Raw genomic sequence first — 22,596 nt, forward strand, 5'->3', positions numbered from 1 at the left:
GGCTCCCAAACTCTATTTCAGAATTTAAAAGTTTTCACCACCACCACCACCACCCAGGGATCTATTAATGAAGAGAATGACCAATTCTGCACATAAGGGAATCAACTCATAGCGCTATCGCGCCATACTCTTAACGCGGAGCATCCCGCCAATTTTAAGGCGAAAGCCTTTAATGTCTCATCGTTGTAAGCAGCAGTTGTCGACAAAAATGTCACGCTTTTCAGTTGGTCGAAATAGTCGTGACGTCACAGTGCGCCAATTTCAAACGGGGCCAATTGTACTTTGCCTAGTAACCATGCAACCAGCTGAAGGGATCATATAGTGATGCTCCAAGTAAGTGGGACTGAGCTTAGTTAATTGCTTAATTACCCAATTAGCCTTATTAACGTTTCTAGTAAGGCTATATAAATAAATAAAACCGAGTAGGAAATTGGTCGAGCTCAGGAATCGAACCCTGGTCTTCGGAGTGCGAGACAAGCTTGCTATCCATTCCGCCATGCCAGCTCGATGGTTTGGAATGAACAAAGGCGCGTCTAGTGAATACGGCGTCTTCGCTCACTGCCATCCTCCTCCCTTCCCTTCCGGCGAGGTTTAGGTGTCCACCGAGATATGAGAGACAGATACATTTCCTTTCCTCAAAAACAAATTTACCGACGAGCGGTGGTGGTGGTGGAAAACATTTATGTACAGGTATAATACAGGAGGTTATGCATGAGCTGACCCAGAGGGGGCCAGCCCTTACAAATACTAGGTGGAGGTCCCTAGTTCGGGACCCCAGTGGCATCGGCCGCCGCCCAGGCTCGCGCGACCAAGGCCCGTTGGGCCTGCAGGTCAGAGCAGCCGAGCAGGGTCGCCTCCCAGTCCTCCCGGGTTGGGTTGGGGTGAGGGGGGATAGCAGGGTTGGAGGGGCAGGCCCACACCATGTGGTAGATGTCCGAAGACTTCTCCGCACAGTGCGGACAGCTGCCCGAGAAAGAAGGGTCAAAGTGTTTAAGAGCTGCCGGGCACAGCAAAGTATTAGTATACAGGCGGAGCAGAAGCCGCTCCTCCGCCTTTGACAGACCTTTACACGGGCGGGGATAAAGACCATGGCCAGATTGATAGAGTAAAACGATGTCTTTGAAGGTGTAAGCTGGAATAAATTCGAGTTCCTGATCGTCAGGGTCGGAGGGGAATGTCCGGTGAGAGAGCGCGCGGGCGGCGGCGTCAGCTGCCTCATTTCCCTCAAGGCCCATGTGAGCGGGAGCCCAAACGATACGCCGGTAAGCGGGTTCACCGGTGTAGACGCTGTTTTGAAGAATCCGGTAGGCTAGATACGGTACCCAGCCCTGCTCGACGTTCCGACATGCCCCTCGCGAGTCGGAAATAATTGTTTTTGAATTGGAATCAGATGCAGCCAACGCAATGGCGACCTCCTCCGCGTGTGTTATGTCACGGGCTCGGAAAGTAAGGCCGTTCACTGTTTTGGATTGGTGGACGACTGCGGCTGTGTACCATCCCCCATGGTGGGGGCCTGAGGCATCCACGTAGAATACGCCGGGTTTCGATCCATAGTGGCGGGCCAGGGCTTCCGCCCGCGCCAGGCGCCGGCCATTATGGTCCTCACGGTTCATGTTCGCGGGAAGAGGGCGCACGTGGAGGGCGCATCTCCACTGGGATGGAGTACGTACGCGCTCTTCCATGAGAGTGGTATGTTGGATGTGTAGCCGGGCAAGGAGGCGGCGACCCGACGATGTCTTCGAGAGACGTGTGTATTGGTTAGTCAAGTGGGCTTCCCGGAGCTCCCGAAATGTGTTCACCATGCCTAGGCCCAGGAGGCGCTTGTTGGAGGTGGTCACGGGGAGGCCTAGAGCCCGCTTAATAATTTTGCGGAGGATGACTTCGAGTGAATCCTCGTCTTGCTTCCGCAGGTGGAGGTATGGAGTCGAAAAATTCAGGGGGCACTTTGGCTGTCTAAAGTGCGTAGAGGCGAAAGTGTTTTCCGCACCACTTTGACTGCTTCAGTGGAACTGGTGGCGTCACATATAATTGAGTACTAATTACTGTGATGAGAAATCACTAATTAATGGTTAATTACTGATTATTGCCTGACTACTAATTAAGTGCGAATTAATGACGCTTAAGCTTCGCCTTTAGGTGTGGAACGCGACAGCGTGTTGTAGCGCTGGCAGGGAGTCCACGGAACGCCACCACCTGTTCGGCGCGATGCCTTGCCCTTTGAATGCAACGCTTTTTGAGGAAAGGAAATGGCGCAGAAATTGTGTCATCTCGGTGGACACCTGAACAGCACCGTAGAGGAAGGGAGGAAGTGGGAGTGAAAGAAGACAAAGAGGGCCCGTAATGAAGGAAATGAAAATTGTATTTGAGGAAAGAACTGTCTCACATATCTCGGTGGACACCCGTCAAAATTCAAGGGGGCACTTTTTTTACCTTAAGTGTGGTCACTGATGTGTGGTTAAGATGTTAAGCTTCGCCTCTAAGAGTGGAACGCGAGAGCGTCTTGCAACGCTGCCAGGGAGTCCATAGAACGCCATCGCCCAATCGGTTCTACGCCTCGCTCGTCGGTAAATTGGTTTTTGAGGAAAGGAAGTGTATTTCTCTCTCATATCTCGGTGGACACCTAAACCTCGCCGGAAGGGAAGGGAGGAGGATGGCAGTGAGCGAAGACGCCGTATTCACTAGACGTGCCTTTGTTCATTCCAAACCATCGAGTTGGCATGGCGGAGTGGATAGCATGCTCGTCTCGCACTCCGAAGACCGGGGTTCGATTCCGGAGCTCGACCAATTTCTTACTAGGTTTTATTTATTTATATGGCCTGACTAGAGAAGTTAATTAGGCTTATTGGGTACTTAAGCAATTAACTAAGCTCAGTCCCACTTACTTGGAGCATCACTATACGATCCCTTCAATTGGTTGCATGGTTACTAGGCAAAGTACAATTGGCCCCGTTTGAAATTCGCGCACTGTGACGTCACGGCCGTTTCGACCAATTGAAAAGCGTGACATTTTCTGTCGACAACTGCTGCTTACAACGATGAGGCATTAAAGGCTTTCACCTTAATATAGAATTCGACTGGTTACAAATGCATGCGCCAGCCGCAAGGCGTCCTTACATCGTAACCCCCCGCGCTTGTTAGAAACCCGGCGGACCAAGCGGCCCACCTGGTCCCCCACCTGACGGAGTTTGGCCAATGTTGTTTCTGACCGTCTGTCTTGATGTATAAAGAGCCCCAGTACCCGGACTTCGATATTTTCAGGGATTGGACCTGTCTCAAGAGACAATGAAATTTTGGCTGTGCACTTTGGTGAGGGGCGTATGTGCACAAATTCAGACTTTTGGGTGGAGCATTGGAGGCCGCAGCGGCGAGCATAACGGTCCACTATGGTCGCCGCCTCCTGCAGGTTAGCCTCAATGTCTGCAAGGGCACCGTGCGTGGCCCACAGGGTGATGTCATCAGCATACAGCGCATGCTGCACACCGGCGACAGCATCCAGCTGGGCCGGTAGGCGCATCATAGCCAAATTGAATAAGAGAGGAGAGAGCACATCGCCCTGGGGTGTACCCCTGGTTCCTAAATGAAAAGGGCCATGTTCTTTATCCTGGATCCGAATGTAAGATTGTCTGTCGGTTAAAAATTGCCGAATGTATTGAAAGGCATTTCTGCCGCAGTTAGTTTGAGAGAGGTGGGTGAGAATGATCTCGTGGGTAACGTTGTCGAATGCACCCTTCAAATCCAAGGCGAGTACGACCTTGTCATTGTGAGGGCATTCCACGGGGTCGAGGACAGCCCGATTGAGTTGTAGCAGGACATCTTGTGCAGATCTGTGTGGGCGAAATCCGAACATGGTGTCTGCGAAAAGGTGTTTGGATTCCATGAACTCGGACAACCTGTCACGTACCATCGTCTCCATGAGTTTGCCCACACAGGAAGTCAGAGAGATGGGGCGGAGGTTGTCCGTGTTGATGGCCTTGCCAGCTTTAGGAATGAAGGTGACCAGGGCGGTCTTCCACTCGATGGGTAGTGGCACTTCCCCAAGCCAGATTGAGTTAATGTAATTCAATAAAGACATGTATGCTGGGTCGGGGAGGTTGGCTAACAATTTGACTGTAATTTTGTCCCGACCCGGAGCAGTGCCGCGTTTCATTTTTGCCAGGGCCGCCTTCAGGTCGTGGAGCTGGAACGGTTGATCCAGCTCAACGTTCTCAGAACCTGCATAAGAGTACGCCGGCCCGCGGGAGTCCTGGGTGGTGCACAAGTACTGGTCCCGGAGCTTGTGCGCCAATTGAGTTGTGTTGCCCTGAAAGCTGTGTATTGCTCTTTGGAGGTGTTTTTGAGTTTCCGTGCGTGTTTGCGTTGGGTCAATTAGGGCGCGAAAGAGTCGCCACGTGTTCCGGCTGGACATTTGCCGCGCGGCCGTATTGCATCGGGCCACCCAGTTGGAGTCGGCGAGTTGGGCCGCATACTCAGCCGCTCGTTGAGTGAGCTCGGCGATGCGAGCTTTAAGTTTCCGGTTGTGCTTTTGCCGGCGCCACCGACGGACGAGGCAATGCCGGGCCTCCCAGAGATGGAGCAGGTGGTTGTCCACATCCGAGACCGCCTCTGAGAGCTGAATTTGAGTTTCGGAGGAGCGAAGGCCTGAGACCAATTGTTGTGACCAAGACTGGTAGCCCTGCTCATGTATGGGTGTGACATTGTTGTAATTCTGCCTGAACTTGGTCCAATCTGGGAGTCGGGCTTGTGTTGTTGGTCGCGCGAAAGGAAGGGTCCTAATCGTAGTATTCAGGAGGCAGTGGTCGCTGCCGAGGGTTTCCTCGGTGTTGACCCAGTCTGCATATTGAATGTTGCGGGTGAAGGTCAAGTCCGGACATGTATCCCTAGTCACGGAGTTGCCTATACGAGTTGGGTGGACTGGGTCAGTGTGAAGAGTGAGGCCCAGCGTTGACGCAAGCTCCGCCAACTTGCGTCCCCGCTTCTCTTCACGGCAGTAACCCCACATCCGAGCGGGAGCGTTGAAATCGCCCACAATCAGGAGGGGGTCTCGATCCGCAACTCTCAGTGCGCGGCTAAAGAGGTCCGCAAATGATACATTCGGCAATTTCGGATTGCAGTATACATTGAGTATGTGTAGCGGTGGGTCCTGTTTGCGGAGTGGGAGGAGGGTCACCATTACATAGGAGTATTCAAGTTGAATGTCTAAGTCGACCTGGTTGGCTGTATAATTTCTATGGACTAATAGACAAGACGAGGGGTCCTGCTGGAACGTCGTATAATTTGTTAGTACGGCGCCTTTCCCTGGCTCTTGGAGGGCAACTACGGCAGGCAAATGCTGAAAGGTTGAAAGGAAAAGTCGGAGGTCGGCCCGCTTGGAACGGGACCGGAGCCCCCGACAGTTCCATTGAGTAATCGTAATAGGGGAAGCCGATTTGGAAAGAGGGGAGCGCCTACACCGGTGGTGTCCCGCCATGTTCAGATTTAGAGGTGAGAGGTGGAAGTGAGGTTGCCCCCGAGCCAGATACCAGGGGCTGAAGCTCATCAACTGGAAGGGGGCAGCTATCTTCGTCATCGTCAAGGTCATTTACTCGGCGGGACAATCTGGAGGGCCGACCAGATACGTCCTTAAAAGGACCGGTTCTTCGAGAAAGGCGGGTGTTAGTCGCGACGTGTTGAGCGATCATAGAGGGGATGGCCTCCATGACTCTAGCGATGAGACGTTCCATCGCAGTTTCCAACAGTGTGTCAAATTTGGCATTAAGACGGGCTTCGAGTTCGGCAAGGGAAGGTTCCAGAGCCGGCGCCACCGCCGTCTCGCTCTCCATAGCGTCCGTGTCGGGGGTACTAGGGGGAGGGGGAGTTGTTTTAGCTTCTAAGGCTTCAATTTTGGCAAGTAGCATCTCGTTTTGTGCCCGGAGAGAAGCTACAAGGTTGTGGAGCTCAGCGTCAGCCGCCGAGCGAGGGGGAGGGGAGAGGGGGTGGGAGGAGGAGGCAACCCTGCCTGAACCGCTCACCTGTTTGCCATTTTTGACAGCGTTGGCTCAGGAACCGGCCGCGCCACTGTTGTCTTGGGAGCGGGCTTGCTTCTCCTGGCCGCCGTGTGGGGGCGGGGGTGGCACTTGACAGCCCTTGACGTCCTTCCCGCTGGTAGGCGTCTGTCGTTTTGAAGCGTCGCTGCCGACGCTACCAGGGTGATGTGGCTGCCTGCCCGTCACGCTGGATTTCCCGCCTTTAGGGGCGGCTGGCTTGGTATGCCGATATTTAGCACTGCAGTCCCGCGAGTTCGTGGCATGGCCACCACCACAAACCGCACATTTTGGCATACACTGGTGAGGGGCCCGCACCCCCTCTTTTATGGGTGCCTGCTGTCCACACAGGCCACACTTGTCTTGTGTTGGGTTGGGACAAGAGTCCGCCCGATGGCCGACAGTTCCACACAAACTGCAGGCCGGAATAGTGCGCAAATATTGGTGCACTGTGACAATCTCAGAATTGTAGTGTACGTATCGAGGCCTCACCGTGCCGGCAAAAGTGAGCCGAGCCTTGTTTGAGGAGCCGAATTTCCGGATATCGAGTAAAGTGCCGCTCCTCCACTGCACGCAAGGTTGGAGAGACTCAGACGTCTCTTCGTTGGCCACCGTAATGACCCCATAGCAGACGTCCGCTTCGTGTTCTTTGAGATGGCCGGCGAGAGGCACATCTCCTTTGGTCGATTTGATAGAAAAGTCGCCTAGCAGACGGTCTGCGACGTGAGCGTTCCGGGTGCTGGCGAGGATCAAATTTTGTTCCTTGCTTAAAAGGAGGCTCAACTCGGCTGCCTGAGGCGCCCCGAGGAAAGCGCAGAACGCGGCACCGAGCTCGCCGTGTTGAAAGGCGTCCCGCATGGCGAACGATTTCCGGTGCTTGATCACGATGACAAAGTCGTCCTTTTGAAACTGTCGTGTCCGGTCGCTGTGTTGAATGCAGCGAAAGACGCACACGGTACTTTTAGACTTCGTTTATTTAAAGCCGATGAGGGTGCGACCAGCGTCGACCGAGGCAGGAGCCGAACTGGCCGCCCGAAGAAAGGAGGGAGCGGAGAAGCGTCCACGGGAGGGAGTGGCTTCCCAAAACAGGAGGAGGACGCGGGGGCGCACCATGGGGGGGCATCTGGCGACAGCGTGCGACGAGGGGCAAGTGGTCGTTAGGAGGAGGATGCGAGTGGTCGTTAGGAGGAGGATGCGAGTGGTCGTTAGGAGGAGGTCGCGGGGGCGCACACACACAAAAGCAATAAGGGGACACAACACTTCCTTCCCCCTTAGAAAGTTGCCTGGTATCGTGCAGGGGGTCGGCGCTCACGCGTGGAGGCGCGCTGGCTTTGTGCGCTCGGGGGAGAAACACTTGTAGGCTGGCTGTTGTTCGCTGTGTCTCCTAGGTCTGTCCTGGGCGAAGTCTCTTCTTCCGGGAAGAGGTGCCAGGCTATGTGGGAAGATGGTGCACGTGTTCTCTCCGCTGGCGGACAGCTCTCAGACGGCGTCGTAAATCTACGCAGCTGGTTGAGATGTCGGCGTGCTACTGTGCCATGTATGTTGACGAGCCAAGAGCGCAGGCCTATGCGTCTGACAATTGTAGCTTCCTCCCAGCGTGGCTTTTTCAGAAACTGTCGGGCGAGGACGCGCTGCCCCTCATTAAGCGTGCCGCAGCGCGGAATTGCTTTTTCTTCCCGGAACGTCTCTGCCTTTGGCTCGGGGAGGATGGCTGTGAGCTGGGTTCGCATTTCACGCTCGAACATCATTTTCGAGGGGGTCTCGCCTGTTGTGCTCTGAACCGTCGTGTGCTGCTTGAAGAGAAAGCGCGCAAGGCGGCGCTGCAGCGAGCCTGTCTGATCTCTTTCAAGGGCGCGTTTTAGCTCGGCTACGTAGCGCTCGGCTTGTCCGTTTGTCGCTGGGTGGTAGGGGGCCGATGTAACTGATGAGATCCCGTTGTCGCGATAAAACTTGAGGATCTCCGCAGACACAAACGGTGTTCCGTTGTCCGACACTACCTTGCGCGGCAGGCCGAACGTTGCAAATAGTGATCGGAGGTTGTCAATGACTGCTGCCGAAGTCGTCTGTCCCATTTGCCTTATCTCAAGCCACTTTGTGTAGGCATCTACGACCACAAGGAAAGTGCAGCCCTCAATTGGTCCTGCAAAATCAATGTGCAGTGTGTGCCATGGTGTGTCTGGCTTTTCCCATTCTGGGACAGGAGCTTTCGGCGGGGCGCTCCGGCTGCTCTGGCAAGGCTTGCATTCTCGCACCACTGTTTCGATGTCGTTGTCAATGCCAGGCCACCACATGTAGCTTCTGGCACACTTTTTCATTGCAACGATGCCCCGATGTCCGGCGTGGATGAGAGACATAGCTTGTGCGCGTAGTTCTCTCGGCATCACAACTCGGGACCCAAATATGATGCAGCCGCGATGGGTGCTCAACTCTGTAGCTCGCCTGCGGTAAGCGTCGAAGTTGTCCCCTTTGAGTTTATGCACGTTGCCTTGTTGAACAGCTGTGTAAACTAGCCGGAGAGCTGCGCACTTCTGCGTAGATGCTGCAACTGTGCCTGCTGTAAGCGGAGGTTCTGGCAGTGCTTCGAACATCAGAACGTCTCCTGGTGGAAATGGTTCGTCAACAGTTGCGTCTAGTGGCAGACGGCTTAGCGCATCGGCGTTTTGATGTTTACCGCATATCATCACGCCTAGTGGAGAAAACCAGTTTATCCCTAGAAGGCTTGATCCTGTGCCCTTCACAACAAGCAGAGGTAGCGTATGGGTCTGGCCGTTGTAGTTAACCTGCACGTTGGCAGAGCCCAATAGTGGCAGATTCTGTCCTGACCACGTTCGCAGGTGCGTGTCGTCTTGTTGCAGGGCGGGTGCGTCAGATGGCCATGAAGTTCGGAACGTGTCCTCACTGATCAGAGTACAGGCTGCGCCGGAGTCCACCTCGAACTTAATCAGCTGGTGATGTACGCTTACTTCTGTAAAAATCTTCGGTCGCGTGCCGAGATTCATGGTGTTCAGGTCGTACAACACAGATGGTGTTGCTGATGTTGTTCCATGGAGATCAGATAGCGGCGTATTCTCTGAGGCGTTGACGCTGTGATTAGGCTGGGAAGGTGACTTTATCTTGGCAAGTCTCCGTTTCGTAATGCATGCTCTTTCGATATGCCCTCGCTTGTGGCAAAAATTACACGTGGCTGACTGGAATCGACATCCCTGGGGGTTGTGTTGGTCGTCACACCGCCAGCAGCGTTGTGCCTTTTTGACCGATTTTACAACAGAAGGCTTGCGCACCTGGTTGCTTGTCTGGTGTACCGGCTCGGTGTTCCGGCGAATCCCTCTCTGCTGGTGACCGGCGCTCTCCGCTCGAACGGCGATGTCGTAAGCTTTGCTGAATGTGAGGTCCTTCTCAGCGAACAGGCGCTGCTGCAGTGACTCGTCACTCAGTCCGCACACAAATCTGTCGCGTAACATCACGTCCAAGGGAAGCATGGTGGTGTTAGCAGAAGAAACTGCGTCTCCCTCCTGCCCGGTAGCTGTTGTCGACAGCGTTCCAAAATTGCAGTCGGCAGCGAGCTTCTTGAGCGCGGCTACGTAGGCGCTCACAGTTTCTCCTCCCAGTTGATCTCGTCGTTGGAAGCGAGCCCGGCTGTAGACCTCGGATGGCCTTGGGTCGTAGTGCTTTTGCAGCGCTTTTACGATGTCGTCGTAAGACACTGCCGCTGGTGTGCTTGGCTGAATAAGGGCGCAGACAGTATCGTAGGTCTGCTCCCCGCACAGCGTCAGCAGGTTGGCCCTCTTCAAGGCTGGGTCTGTGATGTTGTTAGCTTCAAAGTAGAACTGAAGGCGTCCAACCCACGATGACCACGATGAGCCGTTGAACTCTGGTATCTGATTGGGAAACCCTCGCGTAGCCATGGCTTGTCAATAGCGTTGCGTAGCGCGGGTCGAATCCACTTTCTCGTCGCCACTGTCGTGTCCGGTCGCTGTGTTGAATGCAGCGAAAGACGCACACGGTACTTTTAGACTTCGTTTATTTAAAGCCGATGAGGGTGCGACCAGCGTCGACCGAGGCAGGAGCCGAACTGGCCGCCCGAAGAAAGGAGGGAGCGGAGAAGCGTCCACGGGAGGGAGTGGCTTCCCAAAACAGGAGGAGGACGCGGGGGCGCACCATGGGGGGGCATCTGGCGACAGCGTGCGACGAGGGGCAAGTGGTCGTTAGGAGGAGGATGCGAGTGGTCGTTAGGAGGAGGATGCGAGTGGTCGTTAGGAGGAGGTCGCGGGGGCGCACACACACAAAAGCAATAAGGGGACACAACAGAAACTTTGGTAAAGGCTTGGGCCTCCACTTGGTAACTGGGTTGCGGCCCTTACGGCCGGAGTACTTCGCCGCTTGCGAGGCGGGAGCTTGGCGGGTAGCATTTTCGGCGGTTGCCGAGGCGTCCGCCGCTATTTTGGCCTCTCGTCTGGAGCGACGCTCAAGTAGACGGAGGAGAGATTCATTGCGGATCGGGTCCGCGGGTGCCGATTTGGGTTCCGCAGTGACGGGAACGGTCGACCAAGACATGGCGTCCGGGTCATAACCGCGTTGAACGGGCGTTTCCGTCATCTTGCAGAAAGCAGGAGCTCCCTCGCAGCCGAACGCCGGCGCAGCCGTTAGGCTTATCGTCGGCACCGGAGGCGGGAAGGAAAACCCGCTTTAAAATTTGAAAAACTGGGCCCACCTGAATGAAATTGGTGTCCACGGATGCCGATCAGCTTGCCGAATCCAAAGTGAGCAAAATTGATGAGGTCCGACGACTTGAGTCGTGGCTCCTGTCAAAAAATGACGGAGCCGAAGCGCCACACGTCTGACAGACGCGATACGCTGCCCTCCAACTTCCCGACGAGCGAGGCGTAGAACCGAATGGACGATGGCGTTCTATGGACTCCCTGGCAGCGTTGCAAGACGCTGTCGCGTTCCACACTTAGAGGCGAAGCTTAACATCTTAACCACACATCAGTGACCGCACTTTAGGTAAAAAAAGTGCACCCCCCCCCCCTGAATTGTGACGGATTTCCACCGAGATATGTGAGACAGTTACTGCATAATTTCCTATCCTCAAATACAATTTTCATTTTCTTCATTACGGGCCATCTTTGTCTTTCTTCTTTCACTCCCACTTCCTCCCTTCCTCTACGGCGCGGTTCAGGTGTCCACCGAGATGACAGAGAATTACTGCGCCATTTTCTTTCCTCAAAAAGCGTTGCGTTCAAACGGCAAGGCATCGCGCCAAACGGGTGGTGGCGTTCCGTGGACTCCCTAGAAGCGCTACAATACGCTGTCGCGTTCCGCTCCTAAAGGCGGAGCTTAAGCGTCATTAATTAGCAGTTAATTAGTATTCAGGCACTAATCAGTAATTAACCATTGATTAGTGATTTGTCATCACTTAGTAATTACTACTCAATTACATGTGACACCACCAGTGCCACAGAAGCAGGCAAAGTGTTGCGGAAAACGCTTTCGCCTCTACGCACTTTAGACAGTCAAAGTGCCCCCTGAATTTTTTTTTTATTACTTCTTTCAAGTTCTATGGCTGGGCCTGTCAGCCATGTCTCTACAGTTTAAATCAATGTGTCTGTCTTTCTGAAAGAGCGGAGGAATTGTTCGGTGTTTCGTAAAGGACACACGTGGGCCTCCACGGTTCGGCGTGTTTGTGTGTGTTGCACGCGTTCAATGACGCTGCTGAAGCAGCATGCCTTCACTGCTTTTCGCGTTTTCTGTCTCATCAGGATTAACTGCATGCAACCTCCGAAGTGCAGCCGAAGTATATGGAAGCCGCTGTAGGAGTTGTATCGCCATTTGCCTTCTAGAACTGGAAGCGGCGCTCTCTCACGGCCCCTTGGTCTAGTGAAATCTTCTCGCTCAAGATGTCACATTCTTTAGAGTAGCGCTAACTCGCGCCGGTCGCTAATGCAGGCTCCCTAGCTACCCTAGCCGCTTGTAGACGTGCCTCGATGTGCGCCATTCCTTCCGGCGCAGATGGTGCGTATAAACAAAATCGCAACAGTCGGATACAACTCATGAACAAAGAAGCAGATATCCCTCAAAAGAGGTAATCTAGCCAATGGCGTCGACCGGTTATCATGATTTTTTTTTATTATTTCAAAATACTGCAGGCCAGCTTTGACATGCCGCGGTTAACCCGATTAAGCGAAGGTCATTCACCTTTCCTCTGCCATGCTCTCCGATTTCACGCTAACAGGTCCTATGGGTTCGGTCAAGGGAGAGAATCGCTCGACGCCATTGGCTGGAGGGGCTCCTTTGAGCGGAATTTTCGTCGCCAGATGGGATCCTTAGCAGTCAATTTGGTTCAAAGTAGCCATCAACGGCAGACCTGGGGCTAGGGGAATAGCGGGTCGCCAGTGTGCGCATGCGCAAAGCAATAATGTCCCCCTCCGGATATTTTTCTGAGCAACAGCACTATCCGTCCGCTATTTTTTTATCCCCATAATCGACAGGGCCTCCTACTCTAAAGCTGCCTATCGACTCTGATATACCCGCAGCGACATGACAAGCGTCCACGCTCCCGTGCACGTACTCGTACAGGAAGCCAAGTTCATGGGTTTGCAAAGGCACGAAATGTAATGTTGTTTTTATTTCGAAGGAATGGCATAGTATTAAAAAGGGAATGCGCAGCCCGGTAACTGACTCCGATGTAAAAAATTACCGACGATTACGTTACTTCCTAATGCGAAATTTGAGCGCAGCAAATAAGCTGTTTCACCTTTTCGATAGATTGAGGCAAAGAAATCGAGCAACACATGTATGCGCTATCACAGAATTTTTTTTTTTTTTCACACGTATTCCTTTAACAAAGACTCCACTAACAGTTCTTGACAGTCATGAAGGAAGCTTTGTGGTCGGAGAAATAGACTGATATATGTTCGACTTGGTACACCAATGCTTGATTCTCAAAGACGAGATCTATACAAGTGCCTCGCGAGGTTGTAACAGCCGTGGGACGCGTTACGAGCGAGAGGAACGGGATGTTCTCCCGCATAAGTGTTAGGAAATTGCTGTTTTTCTTTATGTCAACATTAAAGTCCCCCACTACTAACATCGGTGTGGATCGATGGACGGTTAATGCGAGTTGCAGGAAGTGCACGACGTCTTTCGTGAGTGCGGTAGGGGCGAAGTAGGCAGCTACTACCAGCAAGCCGTTGGGCAACTTTGCGGCGCACAGTTCGCCAACTTCATGTGACGTGCCAAACAACGCCGCCGATGCCGACACAAACAAAAATTAGGAGTCACTTTGGCGACTAAAGTGGTGCAAGGCGAAAGCCTTAGTACAGCATTCTGTCACGAATGTGGTTGTGAATGATGAATCAAGTGCTGCCAGCGAATGACGCGTCCATTGGCTGTCTGCGTGTGTTACTGATGTGTGGTTAACATGTTAAGCTTCGCCTGTAAGAGTGGAACGCGACAGCGTCTTGCAACGCTGCCAGGGAGTCCACAGAACGCCATCGCCAATTCGGCTGTACGCCTTGCTGGACGGTAAATTTATTTTTTGAGGAAAGGAAATGTATCTCTCTCGCATATCAGGGTGGTGTAGTGCCGGAGCTCCCATTTCGCTGGCTGGCCCCCCTGGAAACAAGCGCTGCGCGCTCGCCGACGCTCAAAGCAGGCCCAGACTTTCTCGGACAAGTCCCGACATGCAGCGTGACTCACCCCGACGCCGCGGCGCCGACACGGACCCTTCCTCCTCTCCTCCTCTCCGTCGGTGCGAACTCCTCCGCCGCTCGCCGGCTCTCGACCATTGGTCTAATTTGAACGGTGGCCAGTGATTGGAGGATTTGAACGGCTGGCTGCCGTAACCGTTACCAGCGGCTATAAAAACGGAGCCGCGCTGAACCCGAGCAGCAGACGGGCAGCAGAAGAGCCATCACGCCGGAGCTACGCTCGCCGCCGGGGCCGCCCTTCTTCTGTGTGCCTGCCCGTGGTGCTCATGACCCTTGTATGATGTAAAAGCCCTTGTACATACTGTACATAAACGTCCTTTTACTCACCGTCGCCTCGACCGTTTCCTGGCTCGGACTCCCAGTCCCAACAGTGGTGGCAGCGGTGGGGTGCCAAAACCCAACAGTGGACACCTGCACCTCGCCGTAAGGGAAAGGGGGAAGATGGGAGTGAACGAAGACGCCGTATTAGCTAGACGCGTCTTTGTTCATTCCAAACCATTCAGCTGGCATTACAGAGTGGCTAGCGTGCTCGCATCGCACTCCGGAGACCCTGGTTCGATTCCCCAACTCGACCAATTTCGTTCTCGGTTTTATTGATTTATGCGGTCTAACTAGAAAGGTTAATTAGGCTATTTCATATTTATATTGTTGTATTTCTATCCATCGTGTTCTGTCATTAACCTGTCAATTGTTGGAAAACTGTCTAGGATGTTCGACACAACGTATATGAAACGAGCAACGTTTTACTGAGTGGCTTGGGAGTATCTGTTCTCGCTTCGGCGAGCGCGGCTTCGGCCGCTTATCTGTTTTTTGAGCAGCGTCCGCTCCGGCGGACGCAGTTGTTGCTGCGACGCGCGTCTTTTCTTTCCTCTCTCTCCTTCCTCTGATCTTTTAACTCTCCTCTATCTGCACGTGGCAGCGGTGGTGGCTTGGCTCGAGCCAGTAGCAGGCCCGTGCAATTTCCTTTTCATCTTTCTCTCAGTCACAACAACAACAACAACAACAACAACTGAGTGGGGAAGTGCGTGGTGGTGGAGGGAACGCGGCTTCGTACTTATCTGTTTTTTTTTCAGCAGCGTCTTCCGCGGACGCTGTTGTCGCTGCGGCGCGCGTCTTCCTTTTCTTTTCTTCTGACCTCTTCATTCTCCTCTATATTAATTAGGCTAATTGATTAATTAAGCAATTAACTAAACTCAGTCCAACTTAGTTGCAGCATCACTATACGATCCCTTTGATTGGTTGCATGGTTACTAGCCAAAGTACAATTGGCCCCATTTGAAATTCGCGCACTGTGACGTCACGAGCATTTCGACCAATTGAAAAGCGTGACATTGGGGGCGGAGCTGGTTACGAGGCCGACGACGACGCGAAACCCAGGAACGGACGCCAAAGAGCTGCGCTCTAAAACCACCGCAATTGGGCTGGCACGAAATGCGCCATCCCCGGTTGGTGTACACACAGAGAAGAGACTCACGAAGGGGCAGTATGACCACATCGGACGAGGTGTATGCAAAAACATGTGGCCACCAGTCACCACCGGCGCTAGCGTGCTCAGTCGTCTCGCTTCACGCGCAACGCGGCGGCACGTACGGCAGTGGACTGGCTATGGATACAGTGTTTAGTTCACTGCAATACCGAACTGGCGAGCTGGCGAGCAAGCATCCATGTTGTTTGGCCACGCATGCGCATTCGACAGATATCGCGAGCGCAGCAGCTAACGCTGGATGGCGCTGACCGCCTGACCACCGGCGGTGCGCTGTTTTCAAGGCTGCTTGCTTTTGTACGCCACCAGCAGTCGTATCTTTACCTTCCTTTCTGCCACTGATAACGTTTGCCGCGACCTACGTAACCGCGACCCCGCGACCAACGCCAGTGGGCCAAAACGAAAGATAATGAAGCGTTACCAACTGTGGCGGCTACAAAAAATGCAGGTATTTCAACTATTCTACTACTCAGCTGCGTTTTAAATGCATTAGCAGGCTTTAATTTAAAACTATTTACACTCCAAGAAAAAAAGACGCCACCGTCGAAGACGTTGAAGTAACGAGTGTTAGCTGTTTGGTTTATTAGAATTGCTCTGACGTCATACTCAGACAGTTCCACCTTTGTCCACCATATTGGACTGTGACGTCATCATTGGCACGCGGCAGGTGGTTGTTTCTACAATGCGTGCGGTAGCCTCGCATAAGAGTTACGAACACCATAAATAAGAAAATTACTCGGCGAGAGCAGTTGAGAAAGAAGAAGACGTTCGGCAAAGAAGATATACCACTACACCTTGGCCAATCTCCCCACGTGGGTATGTGCCATTATAAAGAGGTGAAGAAGAAGAAGAAGAAGAAGATGATAGGCCGAGTCATCCGAGTCGTCTACCGTGGCGCCAAGCGGGTCGTCTGCTGGTTTCCGGCCCTGTTCGCAGTGGTGTCGTTCGGCGAGTCCTACTACGCGTACATGCTGGTCTTCTGCGGCAGGTTCATCAAGGAGGACGCGCTGCGCTTCGTGCTGGGCGGTGTCTTCCACCTGCTCCTCCTGTTCTGCCTCTGGTCGTACGCGCGGACGACCTTCACGCCCCTGCCGCCCGTGCCTCGTCGCTTTTGGCTGAGCGAGGACGAACGCCGCGACCTCGCACGGTGCGCCCAGAACACACAGGAGAAGAACGCGTTGCTAGACGTCATGGCCAGCAGGCGGGGCGTGCTCACCCGCTACCCGAGCGGAGCCGTCAACGTCTGCGTGCCCTGCAAGCAGATCAAGCCCGACCGATGCCACCACTGTTCCAACTGCCGAAGGCAAGCTAAAGCTTAGCATGTGGCTCTCTCTGCTTTACTTTGTTGCGCAACGCTGGGATCTCTGCAATGACCGGGAATGTGAGTCAACAGGCATCAGACCGCGTTTGCCAGTAGTTTCTAATGCAATAGCATTATGAGGGCCCTGAAGGCGAGAACTGTCCAGCGTCGGCGCCTGTGTGAAGCCTGAGCATGCCAACCGTGGTAGATCGGAGGCGGGGTTTAGGGGGATTTCCGCTCTCCACCTGCGCAACGTCTACCTCTTGTGCTCCCATCCTCTTTCCCCTCTCCACTTCAGCAAAAAATGGGGGGGGGGGGGTAGACGTCGGACTAAGCATGACTGAGCAAAAAGAAGGAAAGAAGCGACTACGAATCGCAAACAGAGACTTCTTGCTTTCGACTAGGATGTCGTAAACCGCGTTGCTTTTAGAGCGCAGCTCTTTGGCGTCCGTTCCTGGGTTTCGCGTCGTCGTCGGCCTCGTAACCAGCTCCGCCCCCAATGTCACGCTTTTCAATTGGTCGAAATGCTCGTGACGTCACAGTGCGCGAATTTCAAATGGGGCCAATTGTACTTTGGCTAGTAACCATGCAACCAATCAAAGGGATCGTATAGTGATGCTGCAACTAAGTTGGACTGAGTTTAGTTAATTGCTTAATTAATCAATTAGCCTAATTAATATAGAGGAGAATGAAGAGGTCAGAAGAAAAGAAAAGAAAGACGCGCGCCGCAGCGACAACAGCGTCCCCGGAAGGAGACGCTGCTGAAAAAAACATAAGTACGAAGCCGCGTTCCCTCCACCACCACGCACTTCCCCACTCAGTTGTTGTGACTGAGAGAAGGATGAAAAGGGAATTGCACGGGCCTGCTACTGGCTCGAGCCAAGCCACCACCGCTGCCACGTGCAGATAGAGGAGAGTTAAAAGATCAGAGGAAGGAGAGAGAGGAAAGAAAAGACGCGCGTCGCAGCAACAACTGCGTCCGCCGGAGCGGACGCTGCTCAAAAAACAGATAAGCGGCCGAAGCCGCGCTCGCCGAAGCGAGAACAGATACTCTTCCCACTCAGTAAGACTCAGTAAGACGTTGCTCGTTTCATATACCTTGTGTCGAACATCCTAGACAGTTCCAACAATTGACAGGTTAATGACAGAACACGATGGATAGAAATACAATAATATAAATATGAAATAGCCTAATTAACCTTTCTAGTTAGACCGCATAAATCAATAAAACCGAGAACGAAATTGGTCGAGTTGGGGAATCGAACCAGGGTCTCCGGAGTGCGATACGAGCACGCTAGCCACTCCGTAATGCCAGCTGAATGGTTTGGAATGAACAAAGGCGCGTCTAGCTGATACGGCGTCTTCGTTCACTCCCATCTTCCCCCTTTCCCTTACGGCGAGGTGCAGGTGTCCACCCAGATATGCGAGAGAGATACATTTCCTTTCCTCAAAAAATAAATTTACCGTCCAGCAAGGCGTACAGCCGAATTGGCGATGGCGTTCTGTGGACTCCCTGGCAGCGTTGCAAGACGCTGTCGCGTTCCACTCTTACAGGCGAAGCTTAACATGTTAACCACACATCAGTAACACACGCAGACAGCCAATGGACGCGTCATTCGCTGGCAGCACTTGATTCATCATTCACAACCACATTCGTGACAGAATGCTGTACTAAGGCTTTCGCCTTGCACCACTTTAGTCGCCAAAGTGACTCCTAATTTTTGTTTGTGTCGGCATCGGCGGCGTTGTTTGGCACGTCACATGAAGTTGGCGAACTGTGCGCCGCAAAGTTGCCCAACGGCTTGCTGGTAGTAGCTGCCTACTTCGCCCCTACCGCACTCACGAAAGACGTCGTGCACTTCCTGCAACTCGCATTAACCGTCCATCGATCCACACCGATGTTAGTAGTGGGGGACTTTAATGTTGACATAAAGACAAACAGCAATTTCCTAACACTTATGCGGGAGAACATCCCGTTCCTCTCGCTCGTAACGCGTCCCACGGCTGTTACAACCTCGCGAGGCACTTGTATAGATCTCGTCTTTGAGAATCAAGCATTGGTGTACCAAGTCGAACATATATCAGTCTATTTCTCCGACCACAAAGCTTCCTTCATGACTGTCAAGAACTGTTAGTGGAGTCTTTGTTAAAGGAATACGTGTGAAAAAAAAAAAAAATTCTGTGATAGCGCATACATGTGTGACTCGATTTCTTTGCCTCAATCTCTCGAAAAGGTGAAACAGCTTATTTGCTGCGCTCAAATTTCGCATTAGGGAGTAACGTAATCGTCGGTAATTTTTTTTTTCGCTGAAATCAAGATGTAACCCCAAGGTAAGGTGCCCGATGGCCGTTAAAGGTAAAGAACTGGATTCAGAGTGAAGGCAAGCGCAGCAGGGGTAGTTGAGATTAAGGAGTTTGAATTAATGAATTTGCCGCAGCTGACACAAGAGAGGGTTAATGGAGAGGTAAGGAAGAGGCCTTCGACGCAGTGGGCGGAGTCAGACTGATGATTACGAAGAATAAAATCATAATTGGAATAGAATTACAACTGGAATAGGTTAGCGAGTGAAAGGGGAGTGCTGTCCCATTTCGTCGGCATCAATCTAATTAATCGCTGTTTTTTTTAGTGGTTCGGTTAATACCCGGACATCGACTTTATTCGGCTGGATGTTTAACAGTTGCTAGCCGTTCGTAGCTTGATCTTGTGGCAACTCATGTCACAACGGGATCCTTAAAAATTATATTTTTTCGCTCTCTCTTTTTTTTTTAGGACGAAAAGAAATAAGTATGAATACACTCCTGTGCTCAAAATTTTTGGTAGTATCGTACACCTCAATTTGTTCTCTCTCTTGCAAACTGTGCAATGTACACCTAATCGGTCCAAATTTTCGAGCCTTAGCTCCTATTAGCTCATTCTTCAGTTTCGCCACGTCGTTGGCATCGCCGTCGGCATTGTTGTCCGCAGCACATCTGCATCGGTTGTCAGGCGGCAGAGTAGAGAAAGGTGAATCCCCTCACCCTTTTAGGGGATATGAGGGAGAGAGAAGAAGGATAGAGGATGTGAGATGACGGGTAGCCCACTGGATTGGCCGTCCGCCTGTGCTGTGAGAAGTGGTTGGTTTTAAAGCCACTGAAATTCACTACAGATTATCAGGGCAGTCCTGAACGAGTCCGGATTCATCTCTTGCTGTCGTATTTCTTGTGAGAAAAAAAACATGCTTGTGAAAATTTATATGCTGCCGCACTACAGCTAACACTCAAATATTAGCGTTACTCTCGTAACCGTCCTGCGATTTTTTGCGTGTGTTTAGAGTCCGGCACAAAAGCCTGCAGGATGCGTGGGCCCCACCCGAGCCTGTAGCACTTTTATAAGGTCCTTGTCCGGGGCAGGCGTTGAGCAGTTGAAAATGGGAGTCGTGTGGTGTGACCTGCTTTATCGGAATTAGGTAGTCGCTGAAAAACGTGGCGCCTGTGGGAACACTGCTGGTCATGGAAGTATCGATGTATCTAGAAATTTACTTCATCGGGCGGAATAACATTGCTTTGTTTTTATTTTCTCACATTAGCACTGTGTTCGTCTCCGATAGTGTACGTACGGTTGCTATTCCTCTCTGTCCCATACACTACTTGTGGTTAAATATGAGTTCCGGGGCAGCAGCGTCCTTCTCTCCTGTTTGCTTCTTTTGCCCATAGAAAATTGCGAAGCCTAACCTGCAGCCTTCACGTGTCATGACGGGTCTCATAGGACAATGCGATGCCACTGAAGGCACTCAGGCAGGAGAGGCGGAGAGAGCCAGCCTGTCAGCGGCCTTTGAGGCATGCTGCTCTTTGCTTGCGCTGTCCCAATCGTTCACCCTTAATAGTGGAGCTAATACATTTTTGTTTCTTGAAGACTGCATCTGGTAAACAGCGCAAAGCCACCGCCTGCAATCCCGGCCTAGCCGCGGACAAGCATGACGTGGCCGTACCAGGACATGGAATGACTTCAGACTTTAGGCCGCTCACACCCGTCAGGTTTGGCTGATTAACGCGCTAAGCCGCTAAGCTTAGCCTTACCAATCTTTGTATGCTGCACTCACCGGGTAAAAGCCGAGGTTTTTGGGAAGCACATAAACACGGCATGTTTTTGTCTTCGCAGGTGCATACTAAAACTGGACCACCACTGCCCGTGGTTCAACAGCTGCGTTTGCTTCAGCACCTACAAGACTTTCCTCCTCACACTGTTCTACGTCGCGTTGCTGAGTGCCTACTCTGCGGCCAGCGTGTCCATATACCTGCTCGCCAAGAACCCGCACCGGAGCCTGCTACACCGATCGCGGCACATCAGCTTCCTTTTGGTCGTGGGCGGCTCGATGTTTGTGATGGTCTCGGGCTTTCTCGCCATGCACCTCTCGCTCGTGGTTCGCAATCTTACCACCATAGAGTCCATGCGGCCGCCCACGTTCAAGCAGAAGGGCGATTCGTTCGACGTCGGGGCTTACAGGAATTTTGAGGAGGTAAGTATGTAAGGCATTCATCCAATTGGGCTGCTGGTAACACTAAATTATAGTTTTGCTACACTCTGAATACCGCCAGATCACCTGCTTCAAAGGTAAAAAATTAGCTGAGATTTAGCTCTGGTTAAACCGGGGAAGTTGCGTAAGCAGAGTGGAGCCTGGTGGAGCGCAGCTGAAACGATTGCTATGGCAACGGCGCTCCATCTGTTTGACCTCGCTGCGGCTAAAGGTTAACCGTGGCCACCGCCGGGAGCTACGCGATGGCTCAAAATCTGGCGCAGTAATGCTTACGCAATAAAAGGCATTCTAAACGCGGGAGGGCTAGGAGATCTGTCTGCTTGCCTTTGATGTGAGTTCGTCAGGGCTAAAAGCTGTTTGTGGGCAGTATCGCATATTGAACCTGCAGGTTTTCGGTCCGAAAACAGTGCTGTGGCTGTTACCAGTCTTCAGCAGCCTTGGCGACGGCTCGTGGTTCCCGACCAGACTGCACCCAAGCAAGCACAGTCAGAGCACTACTAGCGAACCACATAATCCGGAAGCGACGAATGACGCAGAGGCCGCCAGCCCAACCGGAGAACTTCCTCTCACAGCAGATCCTGCCTCTGCGACGATTGAAAACTTCGCTTCGGCCACCACAGGAGCGGCCAGAGGAACCGAGTGCACCTCTTCGGCTTCCGCGGAAACGGAAGTGAAAGCTCATTTGGGAGCGGGAGAGATGATCCCTTGGAGCGAAGGCATTGTCCCCCACTCGGAGAAAGGCCGTTCTGAACAGCTGCACATCGCGACGCTGTGATGGTTGAAGGAGTGGATTATTCAGACACATGATCGGTGTTGCGTGGCCGTGGACCTCGCCGCCTTTACAAACGTTATTATCGCGGAGTACTGATCAGGAATACATTTTTGTTTGTGAAGTATGCGTCGCTAAACGAACCTCAAGAAACTTTTTATGCCTTCTCAATGCGATTGACTTATTTCTCAAGAAGCTTTCTCATCGTAGCTGTCTGCGAAGTGTTTCTTTTGAACCACCAGGTATTATTTCAATAGGACCCCTTTAAGAAGATTTTTCTCAATTCTGGTGTACTTTCGCTTGCTTTCCCGTTATGTGGCTTTAAATGTCGACGATGTTTACAAAAGATTTTGCCTCACAACATAGCTAAACGAGGCCCAGCTGATGCAGTTCACGGTATTTTGCTATAATTCAGTGAGTATCGCTAGATTTTGTCAGTACCATCGTTTTGAAATTGGCCGCCTGTCCAGTCGTTTTTTAGATCATTTCTATTTTTGAGCATGACATCAAAACTTGTTCTTTTTTCAGCTCAAACGAAGTGACCATAAAAATTAGGTAGAATTCCGAAACGAGAACCCCTGTATCCATGTTATTTCGAAGTTGTAAACTGTGCATTACACTCGCGGACTTCCTATCAGAGGAGTCTGCACGGACAGTGTAAGCTATGCTTTCAATGCAAATTCAGAGGCGCTGGCCTTTGCGTGTACTGCGGATGAGATGCGGACTGTTCGCGGGGTCGTATCACGAGAGGCGAATTTGAATGTCCATTATGAATTTCTGCATAAAGGATAACAACTGGAA

At 52.3% G+C, this 22,596-nt stretch overlaps 1 protein-coding gene across 1 annotated transcript; it reads left to right on the plus strand.

The window, feature by feature from the left end:
* The first annotated feature begins 16,072 nt into the window (after positions 1 to 16,072).
* LOC149360097 (palmitoyltransferase ZDHHC20-B-like) lies at positions 16,073 to 21,801 on the plus strand. Its single transcript, XM_089575307.1, has 3 exons — positions 16,073 to 16,515; positions 20,651 to 21,008; positions 21,415 to 21,801. Exons 1-3 carry the CDS (start codon positions 16,073 to 16,075, stop codon positions 21,799 to 21,801), a joined length of 1,188 nt encoding a protein of 395 aa, XP_089431433.1.
* The last annotated feature ends 795 nt before the right edge of the window (positions 21,802 to 22,596 follow it).

Source organism: Amblyomma mixtum, chromosome 2, assembly GCF_055824585.1.
Source record: "Amblyomma mixtum isolate Tamu chromosome 2, ASM5582458v1, whole genome shotgun sequence".
Lineage (NCBI taxonomy): Eukaryota > Metazoa > Arthropoda > Arachnida > Ixodida > Ixodidae > Amblyomma > Amblyomma mixtum.